Source organism: Bolinopsis microptera, chromosome 2 (assembly GCF_026151205.1).
Source record: "Bolinopsis microptera isolate Bmic1 chromosome 2, MBARI_Bmic_1.0, whole genome shotgun sequence".
Taxonomy (NCBI): domain Eukaryota; kingdom Metazoa; phylum Ctenophora; class Tentaculata; order Lobata; family Bolinopsidae; genus Bolinopsis; species Bolinopsis microptera.
In genome coordinates, this window is record NC_087073.1 from 14,934,851 (window position 1) to 14,957,298 (window position 22,448).

A 22,448-nucleotide genomic window follows, 5' to 3' on the forward strand; every position below is an offset into this window, starting at 1 on the left:
AGATGGCGCTCCTACTAAATCGCTCGCCCAAATTTTAAGAAAATTCTTATGAAAAGGCCCTTTAGGCATGAAAGTGATCTAGATCGGTGTATTTTTGGACGCTGATTCCGAATCACCCCCCATGACGTAGGGTTAAAATGCTTCCCTGGAGAGTTATGGGCAAAAAACCGTTTTGGTCACGTGACAGGCTAGTAAAACGTGAATTCGATTATTTCGGGTTAGGGTTAGTGTTGTGGTTAAGATTATGGATAGCTTCGGGGTTATGGTTAGGGTTGGGATTAGAGTTTATGTAAAACCGTTTTGTACGGCTGCAAAACCAAAGTAACGTGAAATTTTTGGGCGAGCGATTTAGTAAGAGCCATGAAATGGGGACCTCAGGCTATCATGTTCATTAACATGAATAGAGATTAGGCGGAATTACAGGCTGAGCGCGGCCCAATAAATTTTGACCAAATATGGGCGTTGCTGTCCTAGGCGCGCACCGTTTGGTTGTAGGTTTATAACTATAACCTACCAGGACGCGCGCCGAGTTGGACTCGTCGACGGTCCTAATAATATGGAATTAATTGACGATGTCAATTCATGGCAGCTCGGCGCGGCACAGTAGCGCATCTCGCCGATCTAGCCGTGTTTTGTATCACGTTGCGACCCCCACGGTCGTTTCACTATGGTTTCACTATGGTTTCACTTTATCGTCCTGACGATACAGGGGGAGCCGCGCACTTCGTGCGCGGCGGGTCATACAACGTATGACAAGCCGTGTCGCTGTGAGAAGCCTCATTGAGTGCGCGGCGCGGCACAGTAACGCATCGCTGATCGCGCTACAAACATGGAACAAATATTTTACGAGTATCACTCGTTAAACCGTTTGGACTTTGGCGGTTGGGGTCCGGGACCTCCTCAAAAGTTTGGTTACTGGTTCTAGTTTGTTGGTCATCTGCTATCTCAAAATCAAGTTTCACAAAAAATACCCATTGCCCCCCCCCCCTAATTACTATTTATACTTTTGCAAGTCAACTGCAATCTAGTAAAGTCCTGACCAAAGGCACGGTTTACACTAGTATTAAATATATTTCAAATTCCAAGCGCGCCGCGCACATCTTGAGCGAAGAATAAGTGACGCAGTATTATTTTTGAGAATCGAGCGCTATTATATAAAATTTTCCAAAAGTTTAGCGATTGGCAGTTTCATGCAAACTTGAGTATTTGTGCTAAACATTTTTTCATCATTGATTGAAATAAATTTTCGTGCACATACAGAATGAATGGTTAATAATTTAATATTTATGTAGACCAAGCTCTGTGCACGGGATGCTTCCTGGAAGAATCCAGTTCTTTTAGCGGGGCACCCTACCTAAAGCCAAATTGAGATATAATAATCATATTCCTAGAGAAATAATCAGAAATCGAATACCAATCAAATAATATGATATATATGAGTAGTAACCATATTTACTATGCAAAATGCCCCAACCACATAGTGTAAATTTATATAGAATTCAAATTCCATATCATCATTAAACCTCAATACCTAGTCAATATAATAGCCCAAGCAAAATTAAATAACTTCTTATATACCTTACTGTCATACTACAAATTAATCATCATGGTTGCGTATTGAATAGAAATGTTTGTTGTTACATACATTCACCATGTGCTTTCGCGTCACTGCTTGTTTCACAAGTAAAGAAAACTGCAAGCGCAAGGGCTCTGGATAGAGCCCTTACATACACGTTCTCTCCGTTTATATATATATATATATCATGGACAAGTCTGCAGTGGCGAAACGTACCTGTAGAACGCCCCCCCCCTTAAATTTTTTTTACTATCCTGGTTGTAGAGAATATGCTGGTAAAATATTTGTAAAAGTGAGTTTTAGAGCGAAACGTGCACTTGGCTGGTACTTAAGTTAAGTTTTTATAAATTTTCTCACAGTCAATCGACAATTCCCCCACCCCCCCCCCCCCCCCAAAGGCTATCGACAGACAAAGTGAAACAAGGGAAATTTTAAAAGGCGAATGTTAGAAACACACGCTCGGCCTTAAGAACTTCTAGAAATCTTCGATTGAGCCTGCTTCGATTGGTTTACGTTCAAAATTATGATAATCATAGGACAATTCTTGGTAGTACCACCCTTCGTTTGGTGTTTTCTTGCAGTGGATCACAAGGTGGGGTCAAGAAGCAGCTGTGTGCAATACATCACAATTCTTAACCTGTTATTAGATACAGCCTTATTCAGATTAAGACACTACACATTTTCTGTGTGAATTTTCTGAACAATGTTGTATCCTCAGGGCCGATGAAATGCCTACAACTTTAAATTTATTGTTCTGAAATCACAACGTCCACAGAAATTTTTTTACAGCGCAGTGACCCGTAACTTCTGTTGTCGGATATTGCAATACTTCTAACTTCTGGATTGCATTAATTATGATTGGAAAGATTAAAAATAACTAAAATAATCCACAGGATGTCCTTGCTACTCCTCTATGTAGGTTATGGATTCGCATTAGGATTGCTTCTATTTGTGGCAATACTTTTTGTGATCAGAGCAACTGCATCCTTATCAGACAAAACAAGGTAAATTTTTATAATCATTATAAACATTTACCTAGGGTTCTCTTATTTCAAACAGCTTCCGTGTTGAACATAATAATTCATTGATAATACTATCTATTAATTTCAGGTTGCAGTTAGACTTCCATGATGCAGCACTAGACAAGAAGATACCCTTTCCTTCAATAGAGAACTCTCCAACACTAGACTTGACAATAGTGATACCAGCTTACAATGAAAGTAAAAGACTACCTGTGTTCCTTGATGTGTTGTTTCCCTACTTAGACACTGTGGATTATAGTTACGAAATTATAGTTGTTGATGATGGAAGTAAAGACAGTACGGTCGAAGTTGTACATTGTTATTCAATTAAACATGGGAGTGATGTCATCAGGTATGTTTAATTCCTTTGTCACTGAAAGAAAGCTAATTTTAACTATCTGTCAGCCATCTTTTAACACAAAAATACACATCTCAATTCTTAATCTAAGATAATATAGCCGATCGTTCTAACCATTAATTCGATAATCTTAACACATTCACAAACGAGTTACCACACCTTTTATTTCGTGACTTCCTAACTCTCACCTAATTTTAAATCTCTGAATTATGACCGGAGATTTAAAATTAGCTATAAATAGTACAGTGTTAACTATCATAAGAATTGTTTGCTTTTGTTCTACGTAAACTGCCTTTTATCTAGATAATACCTGACTTTAAAGGTTGAGCTTTGTCTTTATTGAATTGAATAATAGTACATATTGAATAATTTAATAGCCACCTATCAAGTGAAAGTGTTGCAACCATAAAAGATACAATACTATTGACAAAATTCTAAAAGCCATCAATATTTTGAGACTGAAACTTTAAATCTACAGGTGTATGAAGCTTCCTGCTAATAGAGGAAAAGGAGGAGCAGTTAGACAAGGAGTGCTGAGTTCACGTGGTAAAGAGATCCTGTTTGCTGATGCTGACGGTGCTACGGACATTAACGATCTTGGAAAAGTCAGGGCAAGTCTGAAGAATCTTCTGGAAACCTCTAAATCGAGGTATGGTATTGCAGTGGGCTCTCGAGCACATCTCAAAGATGATGCTGTTGCTAACAGAAGCTTCCTCCGAAATATACTGATGTATGGATTCCATATGTTTGTATTTATAGTTGGGGGAATCAGTAATATAAAAGATACACAGTGTGGGTTTAAGCTATTTACTCGATCTGCAGCGCGCGTCATATTCCCTCAGATGAATATCGAGCGCTGGGCATTTGATGTGGAGATATTTGTGATAGCCAATATTCTGGGTATAAAAGCTACTGAGGTGGCAGTAAATTGGGAAGAAATTGATGGATCTAAAATAGTACCTATTTACAGTTGGTTAGAGATGGCAAAGGATTTACTTATGATTAGGACTCGGTATTTGATTGGTGCTTGGTCTGTAACAGGACGACTGAAATCTGAATAAGGGTTTAGTTCAGTATTTCTGTATTATATGTTTTACAGCTAATCTAATCAATATTTATATTTACTAAAACATGATAATTTTTTGGGTTAGATGTTTATAAATTAATTGTTTATGTCAATTTGATTTTATTGTACACGGTTCTAATAGCTAAGAAGTACATAGTTGGACGTTAGCAATTGCTTCAATTTCCAGCATGAATATTTATTAATCACGTATTATTATTACAGTACTTTTATAATAGTGGTATAGTGGGTGCTCTAGATAATAATGTAATTAAAAGCTGAAGAATTTCGAATATTTATTTATGAATTTGGAGGTTTATTTGATTCTAAAGAATTAGAATCTAACCTACTTTTTACAAATTAAAAGAACTGCTTGTAGTTACAGTTTATGTTTATTCACCACGATTTCTTGACAATATTTTATGGTTATTAGGTGGTCAGACGTAACTTGTTCCAATTGATGTTTTGAGACAAAATTTATTGTTTAAAAATCGAAAAACATTTGCGTATCAATATGTATTTAAATCTATGTCACAAATATAATAGTTTTCATTATCTCCTCTGAATCTTTATGATAATTACCACGCTCTTTTGTTTTCACAGTATGATCAGTAATAATAGGATTATGACCATTTACCGTTAGGCGTTACAACTAATCTGTGAAACTCAGGAGAAGCTTTATGGCCTGATCAGAGTATCCTGCTTATAAAGAAACGTTTGCGGAGTGAGATGAAATTTAGCGATAACAAACAGAAGAAGTAGCGTGGAGGCGGATGAATGAGGCAACTCCATTGGAGGCGGGCCATTCTTCACTTTCAAACGTTAGTCCATTGTTTCTAGGATTAGTTAGCCCATTAAATAAGCTAATTCATTTAGCTTCTTTGGTGTAGGCTGTACCAGGCTTGTGAATATCTCTTTCAACAAATTTAAGTTAGGTATCTTATTTAATTAGGACTTGAAGCTTTAAGTTAAAAGTACAATGTTTAATTTTAGTTAATTCAAATTTAATTTCTGCTATAATTATATCAGAAAAATACTACTGGAGCTGTCATAAAATCGCGTGCCATGCCAATCATGATGCGAAGCAATATTTTGGATCAGGTGACATTACAATCCGCTCTTATTCTTGTATTACAACAAATATTTTTGGCTTTTTAACGAAGACAAAATAACGCCCTCGCTGCAGTAAAGGCCTTATGTTTAAGATCGCGATTCAATGTTAACTTTCGTCCAGCTGCACAATAATAGTCGCCTAGGTAACAGGTGTCAATGTACAGAACATAATGTATATTATATAATACTATATAATAAGATTTACACCTTGGTCTTATAGTGGTCCACGTAGTCTAGGAAGACCCTCTTTTGTGTTACGTTTAATTAACGATATAATATTCTCCTTCGTACAACACTTTCAAGTTTTGTTACATTCTTAACAAGTCTAATTTGCAGTGTGTTGTGTTTTTGAAAGATGTAAGTCACATTAATGTATTAGGGTTGCCATTATCGGTACAATTTTTTTAATCGCGATAATCGATAACTTTTTCAAAATTATCGCGATAATATCGGTTATCGGCGATATATTTGACAAGATAATAGAAGTAATCTGCATACTTCAATTATGCTCCTATGCTATGTAACCTTGTTACATCATCATTATATACTTACAATATCATTAATTGAATTTCATTTCCAAAAAAGCAGAAACATTGAGTCATGACAAATCCTTAATAAAATTAATATCGGTAAAATTCGAACTTCGAAGATAAAAATATAAAACTTTTATAGCATTATCGTGTGCTTTATTGCTTAATGCTTTGTTTAAATAGAATCAATTGCAATATTGGCAATATGTATAGCATTAGTGTTTAATACCCGTACAGACTACAGTCTAAACCAAGGTGCATTTATCGAGTAGGTTGTACTTGTTAGTGAGGGTGAACTGTGAAGCTTATATTTTTAGCTTTGTGCTGAATTGTTTACAGCACTAAATGTTGCTGAGTTCTGCTGGTTGTTATCATGTTGTGTGTAAATTATTAAATTGAATTTCTTTGAGGAGGTCCTCTGAACAAATGCATGGTTACTGGTTAAGTTTATTAAAAAACTAAAACACATTTCTTTTCAGAATTCATTGCATATCAACAGCACGCAAATCAACAGTAGCACAAGTCAGTCTTCACCAGAAGTCTCCACCGTATCTGAAGACAAACAACAAGTCTCCACCGTATCTGAAGACAAACAACAAGTCTCCACCGTATCTGAAGACAAACAACAAGTCTCCACCGTATCTGAAGACAAACAACAAGTCTCCACCGTATCTGAAGACAAACAACAAGTCTCCACCGTATCTGAAGACAAACAACAAGTCTCCACCGTATCTGAAGACAAACAACAAGTCTCTGATATCAAAACCAGCTCTCCTGTCACTAAAAGTAAATCACCCGATAAAACCAAAGACCTAATCAGCCCAGACACCACACAAGTCGCTACAGTTGCCAAATCACCCGAATATTCTATCCTCAGGACCTCCCTCAGTGCGAGATCTAAAAAATCACCAGAGACAGAAATCGAAAAACTCATCGCAGAAAACCAAGTTCAAACAGAAGCAGATAAAACAGAAGAAACTAAAACTGTTGAAGAGAACACTAAAAAAGCGCAAGAGAAACAGCCAGGGTATAACATGTGTTTCCTGGTAACTTTTATCGTGTGTTTGACTGTTCAGTTCTGTGCTTACGGCCGCCTCCTTAAAATACCCAAGGTTTGTCAATTTTGAATAAATTTCAATGTTTGAGCATTGAAATATAAGTTATATAATTATATTTTAATGATTATTGATATCATTATTATTTGAACATTCCAAGTTGTATACTTACCAACACTTATAATATAACTTAAATGAAACTAAGTATTAAATTGATTGTCTCACCACAGGAGAAACCGAAAGTAGGAGCAAAATGGGACCCACGCAAGGACCTTAAGATCCCAATTCCAGTCCCTTTCACTCACATATCAGATGGAAATATAGCTCAGCTAGAAGAAGTGATAACCCAACACTACATGACTGTAGCTGTGTTGTACGCTCCGTGGAGTCGCCCTTCTCTTCGGGTCGTGAACTATTTCTCGCTGTTAGCACCTAATTGGCAAGACGCAGACATTGAGTTTGTAGCAATGAACTGTTGGATCAAAGGAACAAGTTGTTATGAAAATTATAATTCCTGGGATTACCCTCAAGTTCTAATTTATCATAAAGATGTAGATTACATCCCGTACATATACTCATTATCCACGTACGCGCCCGCCTTTGCCACGGAGCTAGAGCGGCTCTACGAACCAGTTCTATTTGTGGACAGCATCTCAGAGCTAACCAGCATCCTAGGCAAACATCAGCGCTGTGTCATAGGACTGTTCAGTGGCTACGAGGAAAACGAAGACTACAAGGAGTTTCTGAAGGCGGCGATTATACATCACCTTGAGTACATGGACTCTTACTACGTTCCCTTTATAGTACTGAGCACGCGCCATGTCAGTGTCTTGGAAAGCGCTCAACTCAAAACTATGGTTTATAAATATGTGCTGTTTGAAACACTTTCTCCATTTCAAGGGAGACATCACAAGTTACTGCACCGGGAATTGCTCACTTGGTTGAAGGTGAAAGGCGACAAATTGTCCATCAAATATCTAGGACATCAGGGATTCAATGCGTTGGCTGGGAACAATAATGTTTCGGTTATATTTTCCTCTCCACTTCATCAGAACTCAGATAATTTTGTGAGTTATATGAGGTCTGTTATGTCTTACAAGAACTGTCACACCAAACCTGAGCTCAAGGTAAATAATTTTGAACAGTTTGTTAATTTATTGAATATTGAGAATATTTATTTTTTCGTATTAAACCAACTAGAAGCAATATTCCGGGTATTATTTCCAATAATTTTAAAGTTCTAACTGCAAAATATTTCAGATCCACTGCAAGCCCAATATGACATGTCTGAACCCATGTTTCCTGGACACCACCCTCTCACAAGACACCCTCCTCCCTTGCTTCCACTCCTCCTTCCAGACGCCTAACTACGTTCAACAATGCTACTTTAACCGTCAGCGCACCTCGCTACTTCCGAGCCTCTTCCCTGCTGCGCACTCTAAAATCACAGAAGATCTGACAGTGCTGACTCAGCACACTTTCATGGAGAGCGAACTGATGTGCAGTGAGAGTTATGAAGATAAGTGTACTGAGTGCACCGAGGTGGAACAGTTGCACTCTGACCTGGAGTTCTTAATAAATCGTGCGGCTAACTTGCACCACACAGCTCATCAGAGTGCAGGATGTGAGCCTGGTAATAATGTGGTGTTCTACGCTCTGGATACTGTTATCTGGGCTGACCTGGTCACACAGTTTGGAGTAAACAACACTGAGAGGCAGTTCACTGAAGCTATCACTAAGGTTGACAGTGAGGGTCAAAATGTTTTCACTATTGATTTAACTAACAATAGTCTAGAAGATGACAAATTTTGGACATTTCTCAATGGGCCGGAGAAAGAAAACGAAAAATATCATGTTAATCCATCTGGAATAAATCCAAAAAGTGAAAATGAAGATGAACCTGAAAAATACTCCGATTTTCAAAAAGAGTTTGTCCACGAGATATCTCGACTTGACTTGTTGTCAATAGAAGACGATAAAACACGAGCCTATCTAGTGTTTGGGTACACTAAATGGTGTGGATATTGTCACATCATGAGGCGGAAAGTAGAGGCTGCTGCCAGACTTCTACGTTCTCACCTCTCTCTAACATTTGTTGCCATAGACATTGATAAAAACAACAACTTACGAGGCAGCCGGATTACCGTAGACAGTATCCCAAATGTCCACTTGTATACTCAGACATCAGACTTTCCAGTCTTGTTCGAACACGCACCTCACAAACCAGCCTCTGTGAAAGACTTGATCAGATTCATTAAGAAGCATTTATCCGACACTGATTTTCCAACTCACAACTCCTTCAACCCTCTCCCAACGACCCCTCCGGCTATTCCTTGTTCAACTTGGAAACCAGCTCCCCTTCCGCCTTATCAACCAAACACTGACGAGCTCAACTTGGCACACGCCCAAATGTCTCGAATAGACGAGATATTGGAAGGAAAGGGGGACCCGGAGGAGCGGGGTCCGTTACTGCAGAAACTTGAGGAATTGCTGAATGAACTGCCGACCAAAACCACTGACAATTTCCCCAATGCTGTGCTTGACAGCTTTAAAGAAGATTCTCCTGCCTTATTAAGTAGCAGAGATACCTTGTGCAAGTCAGTGATACATTTATTCAAATCTCTTTCTATCGGATCTGGAATACACCCGTACAAACTTAACTCAATAACCTCCACCTTGATCCGTGATTTACATGAAAACAGTTGTTTTGCTATTGACCCAGACTGCTTATCTGGAGAGAAATCCAGTTGTTTTCTGTCAGAAGTTACAGATTTCTGGAGCTGGGTCGGAAAAGGGTGCTTCAAAGGGGCTTGGGAGAAGTTACCTTGCAAATACCTGATTGTTGCAAGCGAGATAGCTAACATGCACGATATTGTTCCAATAGATGTCCAGCTGATTCTAGAGGCTAAAAAACTTGCGGTTACGAGAAGAGCTTTGAGGTTAGGATTGCCAATACCGAGTAATGTAGTTAAAGACTATGAGATATTTCACATGGCACATTGTTATAATTTTCGTGCCGAGTTCGTGTTTTACATCAAACAAACTTGTTCGTATCTTTGCAGGTTGACCTGCAGAGTAATATATAGATTCCATCAAGGTTAAACTTGAAGTTTGGAAATTGTTGAGTATTAGATTATATTGATGATTACGTTGATCATAATTTATGTTAATTGTTGTTATTTTCATAATTCAATATTCGAGAAGTTAATACGAGCTGACTGTTACTTAATACTTACTCAATTTCGATTGATTTCTTATTTTGTTGGTTTGATTTTTTCAAGTTTCATGTTCCGGACTTAAAGCCAAGATTGAATTTGTTTATTATAGTGATTTAATTTATATTTTTATTTACTCATTTTTACTTGACTACATGGTGTGATTTAGTTATGTTGGTTAAACAATCAGTGAATATATTACGGTTTCATCATCGTGATGCTTTATCAAAGATTGAAGATAATCATTTATTTTTATTGGATATTAACTAATTCTTGAACAATTATTATTCTTGAACTTGATCTAGATAATTACAAATTTTGTAATCACGAAGCTTTTATATATTTGTTCTAAAATCCACTGATTTTTTCATTACTCTTGATTCCTGACATTACATAATTTCTCTATTAAAATCGAACCTCCCGATAAGAATTAGCTCATCAAAGCTATCTTCAAATAGCGTTAATTTCGTGTATCAAGAACTGCATATCTATTACAAATAATTGGTGTAAGATCTTTAATTAGTATTTGTGTCGAGTCCTTACCTAGCATTCAAGTACATGTCTGGAATGTTTATATTAAACACTGCTGAGTTTAAGTTTTATCTTAATAGAGAATGGTAATGAAGACCTCAACAATTGGACTTCAACAACTTCTCCACGAATGGGATCACGTAAGTGCCTTCTAAATATCACATTAAAAATCCTTCGGCACCCAGCCTGCTCCACCCCTCCCCCTTATACTCTGGTTCATGACACGTAAATGCTAGCTCTCTACCAATTGTATCATGTTATAAAAGCTTTCAATTGTGTTTGAAGACACTTTTGTTCAGCTCCGACAGTTTTGACCTTCTTTGGGATTATCAGTAGCCAAGTATATCTTAGAACTCCTTACTTTCCATTTGTTTGGGTACTCCATACCAGAGGCTGGGCAGGTTACAGAATTATTTTAATAGTCGACTATTACGACTTGTTTGACAATAGAAATAGATTAGATACAATGCTCTGGAGTCTCAGCTCTTAACCAATATAATAAAAGATATCTCCCTTTTGAATTGCCTTATGGTGGTCGCGGTTGGTTGGCCAATCCCAGCCAAAGCTCATTCGAGATATCTTAGAGCCCTACTCGTTGTAGAAATATGACATTTTATACTTGCAAGGGATCCCCCGAAATTGCTTCATTACTATATAATGTTGCAGGGAAAGACAAAGACTCGAGAGAAGATTTTATCTAACTTTATATCGCGACACAAAGATGACAGTGGACCGGATTTAGAAGCAGAATTTGCTGAAGCAGGCAGTTTGTTTCTGACTAGAATAACTACTTGGCTCCGATTAACGTAGGTTAAAACCCTGATAATATGGCTATTAACATAATGTATTTATATAAAATTCATAATGACAGGTGTCGTTACATTTAAATAGGCGAACACTCAACACATTTTATTATGTCGGTAACTTATAGTGCAAATTAATGGATTTACGGTTCTTTTTATCACAAGAAATGTATTTCGTACGATTTGATTGATTTGAATTGAAACTTTAACAAATAGTATATTACATATAATCGTATATATATGATCGTATATATACGATACAGCAATAATATGAAAGAAAGAATCGACAATATGAAGCAATACGTAGGGTAAAACGTGTCCTTAAAAGACTATATTGTATCAATACCAAATTATGCACGGTTGAGTGGTACAAGTTCTGGAGATATACCTATTACAGGTAATAGTGTATAGTACAGTCAAATCCGTCTTTTTGTCGGACAAAATTCGCAACAAAGCGATTTTAACGGGATATGGTCGGGACAGGTCCCAGGAATCATTCCAGAGAGTTCCCAAAATCCTCGACTTCAGGAAAATCCACAATTACCACTTTTTTACCACCTTTTTACCACTTTGGTTTTCTGTAAATAAGTCACGTTCTGAATATCCTTGAAGACTCTAGTTTAAAGCATTGTGTTTAGAAAACAAAGAAGAACAACTTTTTCTTTAACAACTTTTTCGAAAATAAATTATTTAATTAATTAATTAAATAATTAATAAATTTTCAAATATTTCAAAAATATATTTTCACAAAAAATGTTTACAATTACATTCCACGTATAATGAACTAATTTTTATAAAAATTTTCACTTTCAATATTTTGGACTTGTAAAATTTTCGAAATTTGTAAAGAAAAACCACTATTTACCACTTTTTACCACATCGAATCTCCGCTAATAAAACGACTTCTGAATTTCGTAGAAGGTTCTAGATTGAACCAATATGTTCAAAATATAAAAGAGAACAACTTTTTATCTGACAACCTTTGGATTAGATAATTAATCAATTAGCTAATTCGATTATTAAACAAATATTCAAAAATTATAAAAATTATTTTTGATCAAAATATTTTAAAATTACATATCACGAATAATTAACAAATTTTCATTAAATTAATCGGGAAACCGAAGTAGTACTTTATATAACCATATATACTAGATAAGAGTCTAACTTATGAGTCCTCAGCTAGCACATTGGTGCAATTGTCCTGACATTTGAGGTTGATCCACAATGTATTCCTGCTTTTCTGCATGAACAAGCATTGCCACAACCTGATTTTAAACAGTTGCAAATGATTTTTTAAATGAGCTTTTTCGGAGCTGTACTCATAAGAGTGGTCACTGGTACATGTGTCCCATTGTTCATCTTCCATCCCCAACTTATCGGATCTAGGTCATTCTCATCCCACGCCAGCAGCTGATGGTAAACACGATAAGAATGTTGTTCAGCTGCCCCAGATGTTGGCGGAAGCTGTTCGCACTTGATGTCTGCTGTTAAAGATTGCGACTTCTGTTCAAGAACTGAAAGTCTAGCTTCATCTAGTGATCTCGATTTTGATGAAATCAGCTGCAGCATCAAAAGTTCTCGACATACTTTATGGTAGCTGGTGTAGAATTTGCCGAATAAAAGGCATCTATTACACTTTCATCGATGGATGCGATCGTTCTGAAGAGCCGATCCTTACCAATCCAGTGAAAGCGTGGCATGCAGCAGTATCGTGTTTACGTACCTCCTACCAGTCGCACTTCGAATGTTCTCAATGTCATAGATGTAGCTTTTGGTGGTGAGAAACAGTTGTTGGTCAAATGCAAAGTGTTTTGTCATGTGCAGTAAAATGACAAGCAAATCAGTATCATCACCAATTACAGAAACAACAACTTGATTAGACCACTCAACTGCCTCTCTGCAAATCAAAACGATGTGCGAAACGGATTGAAAATTACGAAGTTATCAAGCAATTTGTTTATCTCGTTAGCGAAATTGATTGGGTTATCAATGATTACCTAATCGCATATCACATGACAGGGTGCTAGGATACTGAAATTGGGCTTTCTGCACGATTTCTGTGCCACGCTTTCACTGGATCAGACACCACCAGTCGAATCCACGGAGTTGGTAAGGATCGGCTATTCAGAACGATTCCAATAGTGGGAATCAGTGCACTAAGCTACGGAGAAAGTCATGTGAAATTTTTGGGCGAGCGAATTAGTAACTTAATAAGAGCCTAACGTATGTGTACTATACCACCTCCCCCCTCCCCCGTACAATAACTTACCCTGTCTGTAATCCAGTTTGAGGATTTATCATTTGGTGCGATCTCTACATTACAGAATGGACATTTGTTTAAACTGTGTTCGTGGACTAAAGCAAAGATGGTCCTGACTCTGTTACAACGGACTCCTCTTCATTGGCCGATATAATAGTTAATAGCACTATGTTTACAGTATGCACTGAAGGGGTATCCTAGGAAGTTTCTTGAACTGTTAACAGGTACCCCTCCTCATTTAACCCTCAATTAAGTTTCCTATCATTCGGTTGAGTCGACCGTTGAGATCGCATAGATCCAATGGATCCTTAGCTACTCCCTAGACTAGGTGACACTGGGATTTGAACCCTGAACCTTCTGCGCTGATGCTCTAACCGCTAAGCTAGACATGAATCTTTGGAACTGGTCTATGGTCACTGTCTGCAATAATACACACAAGACGTCACTCTGAGCTGAATCAGTCATGCCGTTGTACTGCCGTTTAATTTCGTTCATCGACCAGGGGTTGTTGATCCAACCTGTGGTGCGTTGATTTGTTTATTTATACAAGGTATGAGAGGCGTCAGGATAAAGAATAGGACTGTACGTATCAGTTTCAAATTTGCTGGGCATAGTTTAAAAGTTAGTGTACTTACTTAAAAGATAAATAGTTTAAATAGCACCTGGGGACAGCAACCCTTTCCATATTTCATTCCATACAAATTTACATCGTCGATCATTCGCCCTCTTAAAGCTATTCACCGAAACTAACTCCTCATTTGCCTGGTAAATTAAAACATTGTATTGGTTAAGAATACCTCTAGTTGCGCTCTCCGCTGACATCAAACTTAAAAGTAAAACGGTAAAAACATATTACTATTATTGTATATTAGTTGACAGCTACTTACATAGAATCTGCACGCGTACAGTATCAGGCACACGATGTGTTATTCTTTTGTCAAAATATTAACTATTTCGTGTGATTTTAGTCCTCGATTTTTAGCAGATTCAACTTTTTTACGAAGAGAAGTCAACATAAAGTAAAGCTGAAGCTTACACTTCCAAACAAACTAGTTTAACAATCTAGTTAAGCACAACACTAAGTCGAGAGATATGATGTGTAAATAGTTATAAGCTATAATGGTATCGTACAAATTTGGATATTTTACCGTTTATTCCATTTATCTGGATTTTTAATCTGTTATCTAATCTATGTGACGGTGTATGTTCTGTTATTCAAGTAAATTCATTTTACGTTTTACGTCACGGCAAATATTTTTGATAAAAATTATATTTTGAAATTTATAAAAATTTAATTATTATTTATTTAAAATATCAATTAATTATCTAATCCAAATGTTGTCAGATAAAAAGTTGTTCTCTTTTATATTTTGAACATATTGGTTCAATCTAGAACCTTCTACGAAATTCAGAAGTCGTTTTATTAGCGGAGATTCGATGTGGTAAAAAGTTGTAAATAGTGGTTTTTCTTTACAAATTTCGAAAATTTTACAAGTCCAAAATATTGAAAGTGAAAATTTTTATAAAAATTAGTTCATTATACGTGGAATGTAATTGTAAACATTTTTGGTGAAAATATATTTTTGAAATATTTGAAAATTTATTAATTATTTAATTAATTAATTAAATAATTTATTTTTGAAAAAGTTGTTAAAGAAAAAGTTGTTCTTCTTTGTTTTCTAAACACAATGCTTTAAACTAGAGTCTTCTAGGATATTCAGAACGTGACTTATTTACAGAAAACCAAAGTGGTAAAAAGGTGGTAAAAAAGTGGTAATTGTGGATTTTCCTGAAGTCGAGGATTTTGGGAACTCTCTGGAATGATTCCTGGGACTTGTCCCGACCATATCCCGTTAAAATCGCTTTGTTGCGAATTTTGTCCGACAAAGGCTTAAATTAGGACGGATTTGACTGTACTAGTACCCCCAGGGCCCTGACTCACTAACACCACCTCTGTTTTCTCTGATTCACAGTTGTTTCATTTCAGGTATCTTCTTGGAGGTAACATTAAGATACAACTGGACGCCATCAAAGTCTTTCTCTCTGCCTCTTGTGGGTAAGCTAATTTTTTTTTACTTACACTACGAAGTTAACTCAAAATATATTCAACAGATCTCATAGGATGATATCGCTATTAACTCTCCCAGAAACATTGAAAATTGTATGATTTTAATGTGTTTTGATGATAATTATAACGATATATGACGTACGAATTCAGGAAGACAGCTGAACACCACTTTTGGCGATGGTTAATTTTATAAGTTAATGCAGCCATCCTAAATAGAAAACTGAAGTTATCCTGCTATGAAGGCTATACTATGTACACTGTAATATGAGCCCAGGACATTAGAAGTGCACTGAAATTGTGGTCTGAGTAGCAAAACTAAAAGTTTTCGTTTGGAGAACAACTCACTTCAGCACATTTTCACGATTTTACGGAGAATCAGATAAAAGTCGAACGGTCACTTGCCAAAATTTCATTAATTGTAACGCACAGCACATAAAATGTGAAAAGAGCTGATTCTGCTGTTGTCAGTTCAGAGTTTTGCCTGGCGCGTGGTTGCGCGCTTATCTTTTGTTGTTATGCCCTTGCTACGTGTACGTAGCCCTGTTTCTTTCATGGCCCAGCCCCATTTTAATTGTTATTCCCACAATAGGCAGCGATATTTGAGTGAGTTTTTGGAGGTGGGAGGCATACTCACTGTGTTAGAGATATTGGGATTGAAGACGGCCAAGGAGGAGGACAAGAGTTCAGCTATGGAGTTGCTAGAGACGATCTCCAATTGTGGCAGAAAATACAAGGAAGTCATCTGCGAAAGTTATGGTAAGATTCTAAGTCTGTATACTTACTATTTAACACATCATTCAACCTTTCTTAGAGTTCCACTTTAAACTAATGCTATGATCTTGCTGTTGTTTCAAACACCCCCTTCTCTGTCCAGGTGTCCGGGCTGCAGCCGAGTGCATGGCAAGATCGTACACTTCACAAACACAAGAGTGCGGCAGATCTCTGCTCTACTCTCTGGCTCACGGTAACCCAAGATACCAGAAACAGGTCTATCAAGTTCTCAAGGACCTGCTTCCCAGCACCAATCCTGGTAATTCATGTAGATTCCCTCTACATTCGTAAATTTCTTGATTTCTCTATTTTGATTTGAGGATAAATTTTATACAGACATTTAATCCGTTAATCGTTAGTTAGAGTAAAATTCGAAGGAGGCCTTGATTTGGAGGCTACTTTTACATACCTGAACTAAATTAAATGTGAATAGTCTAATTAAATGTGACATACCAAATGCTTTAACAATAAACATTCCGCATTAGGTACGCAGCGAGTAGCAGCACAAGGACTGAGACACATACAGAAGCTAGTGGGACCTCCAACCCAGGCCCTTGTTGAGAATGTTCTAGCTCTTCTGAGAAGTCTCTACTCTGATGTCCAATACGAGGCCTCTGAACTCCTGAAGGAGCTAGTAGGGCACGATGAAGTACGTGAGGTGGTTATTGTTGGGCTGATAGCTCTACTCACTCCCCTACTTGATGACGTCATCAGACCTCCTGTATCCGATACTCCCCTGCCTCAACATCTTCAGCAGGTCAGTCACATTCCAGTATGGAGCTAGCGGGATCCAAACCCCACAAATATTGTATACAGTAAGTTGGCCCTTTGTTGTAATTTGTATCTCATCCACAGTAACCCCCAGGCTGCTGCAGCTAAAGTACTGGGACTAATGACAGAGAACTCCAACCTGCTCGCCACAATAGCCGTGGAGAATGGAGCAGTACAGAGCCTGATTGTTGTTCTGAGTAACGTCCGACATCCTCCCTCACAGCAACACGCTGCCAGAACCCTGTCGTACCTGGTCAGGATGTTCACTGAGGTCCACGAAACGTTAAAGGAGTGTCTTGGTTCTGAGCTGCTTGATGAATTCTTGAAGTGAGTACTGAGAATAGCTTAACTTCTAATTCAAGAAATATGCTACTGAGTAATGATATATTGTATAATGATTCTCACAGTTTAAACTGTTTATTTACAGGTCGCCTGAGGAAATACACAAGAAGTTAACACCCACACAACTGGACAAGCTAATATCTAACAACACACAGGTAAATACCATCATTGTGAACGTTATGTGAATCTGCCAGCCAAATGTTCCACCTTATTTTTTTTGTTTGCGCCAAATATTTGCAAAGACAGAGTAGATAATAGTAGACATGAGGTGTGTTGACCTAGACAAGCTAATGGTATGATAAATGCAATTGTCTATTTATTTTTTCAGGTCATTCTAGCGCAGAATTCTAGCGACGACGAGGACATGGAGTTGCTCCAGATGACTGAAGAAATAACCGTTCAGTGATGAGATCCAACAAACTAGGTTTCCTTGAAAACTCTCAAAACACAAAAGAACTTTCCACTTAAATTTCAAAAGCAATCAGTATAAGTAACCTGATTTCTAACAGTTTTTGTTACTTAACGATCTGATTTTATATAAATTATTAATGTAGGATTATAAACTGAAGGAAAGTACCCTGAAATGTGCCCACAAGGAGCCAGACTATTTGAATTGGGGGTTTTCAACGGAATAGTTAAAGTTAAGTGATATAACTTATTCAGAGGTCGAATTGCTTTATAATTTTTTTTTTCAGAGTATTTTGTTATCACAGTCAGATCATTCAATGTAAATATGTTCATGTAAATATCTTGTACTAATATGTTAATATCATTTTAATAGACTTAATTAATGAATGGTTTTTCTTGTTGCTACATTTTCTATTATGCTGTGTCTCCTCTCTTTCCTCCCGGGTAATCGCCCAGCACACCACTGATGCATCCCTTTGCCTGGTTCAAATAATATTTCGCAAACTCGTATCATCCGTCAATACAGGATGATGTTAGAGTGATCACGATGTTTTCTAGATCTCAAGTGCCAGTAATTTGAAAACACTGCCTTCTCCTTCGTACTGCTACTTCTTATTAATGAGTCAAGGATTCAAATCAAAGCATGATAGAGGTGTCTGTCAGTATGTTGTACAGACTGTATTTCAAGCACACTGATCACATTCTCTTGCTAATAACACCGGCTTCAATAATAGGGTCGATATTTTAGTCTTGATTGAAGTTCTGATTAATCACATCTTCTACAACTTGCCAGTTAGCTCATAAATTATCCTCCGTGGATAGCTTAGTGATATATTTCAGTAGTGAGTACGTGATGGGCGCGTTTGGAAAGAACGCCTAGTATAGAGCTCTAGTTAGTTTTTAGTACAAGTAAAACTTCAAATTTTGGGTCCGGGTCTCGGAAAGTGGTAAGAATAAATAAAAACATTTTTTTGTGTTTGTGGAATGTATATTTTGTTGGACTTTTTGGGTTTTTTAGATTTACTTTTCTCGTCGTCAGTGTTGATCAGTGTTTTTTGTGAGGTTTATTAATTTATGAACAAGGGTTGTAGTTTGTACATCAGTTCCTTGTTTTTCTTCTCTGGAGACCTCTTCATATTCTGGTCATGGGGTTCATGTTCATGAATGGAATGAACTGTGGATTGGTTCCGCTGAACAGATCGTCAAAGTCTGCCCAGGAAGCCTCAGTTGGCCTCAGCCGTTCCATGGTGTCAAGTACAAAAGCCTTTAACAACTGTCGCCAAGCAAGGTTGGAGGTAGTCCGACCATCGACTACGTACGCCGCTCTCCGGAAACTCAACTTTTTATTGATATGAAGGAGTTCCTAATCTTTGTTCGTAGACTCTTCCTGATCCTTCTTCCTTTGGGGAGTAAATTGAAGGCAGGCAAAGCTTGAGTCTCTTTACTAATTGCGAAGGAATCGACCCAATCATTAGTCAGTACTATCAAGAAGCTCCGTCTCCTCTTCAATAAATCCTGGGAGAACGAAGGAACCACTTTTTCCCCTGCGACAGCTTGATCCAGGAGATAGGGCGGGAACCGAGAAATCGGGTTTGATGTTGATGTTTTCAACCTCTATGATCTCGTATAAACTAGATCTTTTGTTGAAGAGCGTCGAAACCATTTTAAATGATTTTGAATAATTTGTCTTTTACAAACGTATGAATGTGGATATTTCAAAATTTATAATGAGCAAGTGCGATGTGTCCTATTAGTAGGGATCAGGAGGTTACCTAGCAATTTTATCTTCATGAAGGAGCATCTAGGCACAACCTACTGAAGAATCTAATTAATAGCTTGACCAACTTTCAAATATCAATCTGACGAAAGCTACTTTTATTCGATTCATCATCTGAATAAAGGATTAACGTACGTACGTACATTCAATTATATAATATACGCGCGTTCAGGACGCACGTGCAGCGCCGTATAATGATAAAAAGAAGTCTCGCTTGTGCCGTTTTAATCTTAGGTAGACCCTTTCAACAGTCAGATCTTGCTCCCAGCTTACTGCTTATGACGAATTAACGCAATTATTACATATTATTCTATTTGTTTTCCACCGCTTGGTACTGATCAGGTCTCTAAGAAAGCCAACAGTGTGCTGATATGCACTGTCATATGTGCTTCCTAGAAGCAGCACACGGCCCATTTCGGACTTGCACGAGTTATAATTATTTTTTTTCCAAAAAAAAAAATTTACGCAAGAGGTGCCACGTTCGAAGTAAAAGAAGTTTGGTGACTGCAACTGTGCTTAGTCTGACCTAAGGCCACGATAAAAGCATATTTCTGCTTGTATCGACTCTATTATATTATGGACAAATAAACAACGGTTCATCACTTCTTTTAGAATAGAAGGTAAATTTTAATTAGATTAATCCAAAAATAAATTTATGTTACATATATTAAAAGTCGAAATGAAATCCAAATTATGGTCAAATTAGTTAATATTAAGGAAGTCGAAAGACTACAATCTACCCCAGTTGTTTTGCAGCCTTTACTAGGCACAACTCTGCCCTTATTCCAAACTCATCTAACCGACTCAACCAAACTTTCTGCTTATTACTCAGAGAATCTCCCGGTCCCTTAACTTCGACCATAGCAAACTCACGAGTCTCATGATTCCACATAGATAGATCAGGGATCCCACTTCTCTTCCCCCGAATATCAGGGACGTATTCTTCTAGAAGTTTTACAAGTTTCGGTGGCGTTATGCATGTGACACATCTCTGACATTGCTTCACATCAGCAAATAGCTCCCAATTTAACCCGTCACATCCTGTACCATAATGAAGATCCCAGGTCTGTGCTACAATATCAGAAATACCCTCTTCAGAAAGTTCTCGAAGAAAATCGAAATGAGCAACAATTTGGTCCTTGCGGTTTTGGTAAAATTCTTTAGACCACAAATCGAGAGGACAATACTGATATTCGTTGTAGAACACATTTTCAACATCACAGAACAATAAGTCCCAACAGAAAATAGCAAACAGGGTGCTCAAAATTCCTCCCTCACAATGAAAGCCCTCCTTGAAGTTGAAGTTGTTGATGTAGTAATTGAGAGTTACATCCTCCACACCACACAATACCGTTTCTCCGTTATCATCTCCCAACCAGATCTTCTTAGAGTTAGCCGCACTGCCAGAACCTTTGAAAGCCACAATATCAATTGTCACTTCCTTGGGCTCGAAGGTAAACTTTGGAGTGTAATTCTTATCAAGTTTACGCATTCTTATCTCCAGAGCAATCCTGCTCTCAGGACCTGTATTAGGGTCAGCAAGACCTTTAGACGCAACTTTGAGTGCAGCATCTTTTTTCTTCAGGTGAAAATGGAGAATCAACGCCTGGTTTTCCCACCAGCTTCCCCGTTTGTGACTCATAGGTGTGTAGCTAAGCAAAAGTTGGAGCAGCTTGACAGCTTCTTCGTATTTCTTCAGTCTCTGAAGCGCAGCTAAACATTTCCGCATGATCCGCGCTAAAACATATTCCTCACTAAACCGGATAAGGTGAGAATCTTTCGGTAATTCCGTTGTCCCTTTCCATAGATTTACTTTCACCTTAAATCGAGGTAAGGTTTCCGTGTACATCTTTTCGATTGCACTCCAATCGTGTTTATCTGTGTACACGTTACACTGTGCTTCTAGCTGGCAAGCTGTTAAGAACGTCTCAAGTTGATGGCTGCTTGAAAATAGGGGCTTTGTGTGAGATACTTTATAGGAAGGAAAATTCCTCGTGACTTTGAACTGTGGAAGCATGATCGTAGATAGAGTTTTCTGACCAGTTAGGCCAACTTCATCATCCTTCTCGCTGAATAGCAAATGTTGAGGAAATGAGGCGATTAGGACCTTGTCAAGTATCGTGGCAGGGGTTTCAGCAACCTTTACCATGTCATCCATTAACTCACAACATTTCTTCTTGACTCGCTGAGACGTGCTACCCCCAAATAGCGACCTCTGTGTTTTACACATTTTTAAAACAGACTCCTTCATCGAGTTAAGAGTTCCCTTTGTTTGAAGGTTCAGGCTCTTGCACAGTTCTTTAAGTTTTGTAGCGGAGAAGGTTTCAAGCAGATCAGACACCGTCATGTTATCCGTATCATCACCAATTCTGAGCAGTAAACCAGCCCCGGTCAACTCTCCAAGAGAAGTCTGAACATTAGGGACTTCCTTGTACTTTAAGGTTTCAGACTTTAACCAAGTCCGTTTGCGGAGGTATAGTCTGATGTAAAGGACTTTGGCAGGAGGTGTGAGGTTAGTGTAGGGATGTAGGGAGGGAAGGTTGGGGATGAGGTCCGTGTAGGAAGGGGTGAAAATGAGAGTATCAAGCAGGGATGCTACATCAAAGTAGTAGGATGGGGCATCGTCGGAGATGTCTTCTGGCTCTACAGCTGGGTCTGCGGCAGCCATCTTACAAGGGAAAGTTAACAGTTGGGACTGACATCAGCGCAATTGTAATTATGTCTTTATCAATTTTAGTTAATGTATATTTAAAGTCACTATTGTGACGGTACATCAGAACTA

At 37.8% G+C, this 22,448-nt stretch overlaps 4 protein-coding genes across 4 annotated transcripts in view; 3 read left to right on the forward strand and 1 right to left on the reverse strand.

Annotated features, from left to right (window-relative positions):
- Window positions 1-10,290, forward strand: part of LOC134826243 (uncharacterized) — a 60,045-nt gene extending 49,755 nt beyond the window's left edge. Inside the window, exons 2-5 of the mRNA XM_063838548.1 lie at window positions 4,690-4,840; window positions 6,142-6,774; window positions 6,948-7,844; window positions 7,978-10,290. Of these exons, the coding sequence (XP_063694618.1) occupies window positions 4,793-4,840; window positions 6,142-6,774; window positions 6,948-7,844; window positions 7,978-9,819 (3,420 nt within the window). The 5' untranslated portion in view covers window positions 4,690-4,792 and the 3' untranslated portion in view covers window positions 9,820-10,290. The remainder of the gene's footprint in view (window positions 1-4,689; window positions 4,841-6,141; window positions 6,775-6,947; window positions 7,845-7,977) is intronic.
- Window positions 2,471-4,781, forward strand: LOC134826828 (dolichyl-phosphate beta-glucosyltransferase-like). Its single transcript, XM_063839331.1, has 5 exons — window positions 2,471-2,580; window positions 2,687-2,950; window positions 3,435-3,610; window positions 3,779-3,925; window positions 4,690-4,781. The coding sequence occupies exons 1-5, from the start codon at window positions 2,471-2,473 to the stop codon at window positions 4,779-4,781; spliced, it is 789 nt and encodes a 262-aa protein (XP_063695401.1).
- A 256-nt stretch (window positions 10,291-10,546) lies between the features above and the next one.
- On the forward strand, window positions 10,547-17,887 carry LOC134826829 (armadillo-like helical domain containing protein 1). Its single transcript, XM_063839333.1, has 9 exons — window positions 10,547-10,603; window positions 11,130-11,269; window positions 15,517-15,585; window positions 16,187-16,347; window positions 16,472-16,627; window positions 16,854-17,125; window positions 17,234-17,466; window positions 17,567-17,636; window positions 17,810-17,887. Exons 1-9 carry the CDS (start codon window positions 10,547-10,549, stop codon window positions 17,885-17,887), a joined length of 1,236 nt encoding a protein of 411 aa, XP_063695403.1.
- A 2,381-nt stretch (window positions 17,888-20,268) lies between these two features.
- Window positions 20,269-22,334, reverse strand: LOC134826830 (fanconi-associated nuclease 1-like). Its single transcript, XM_063839334.1, has one exon. The coding sequence runs from the start codon at window positions 22,332-22,334 to the stop codon at window positions 20,403-20,405; it is 1,932 nt and encodes a 643-aa protein (XP_063695404.1). The 3' UTR covers window positions 20,269-20,402.
- Window positions 22,335-22,448: the final 114 nt, after the last annotated feature.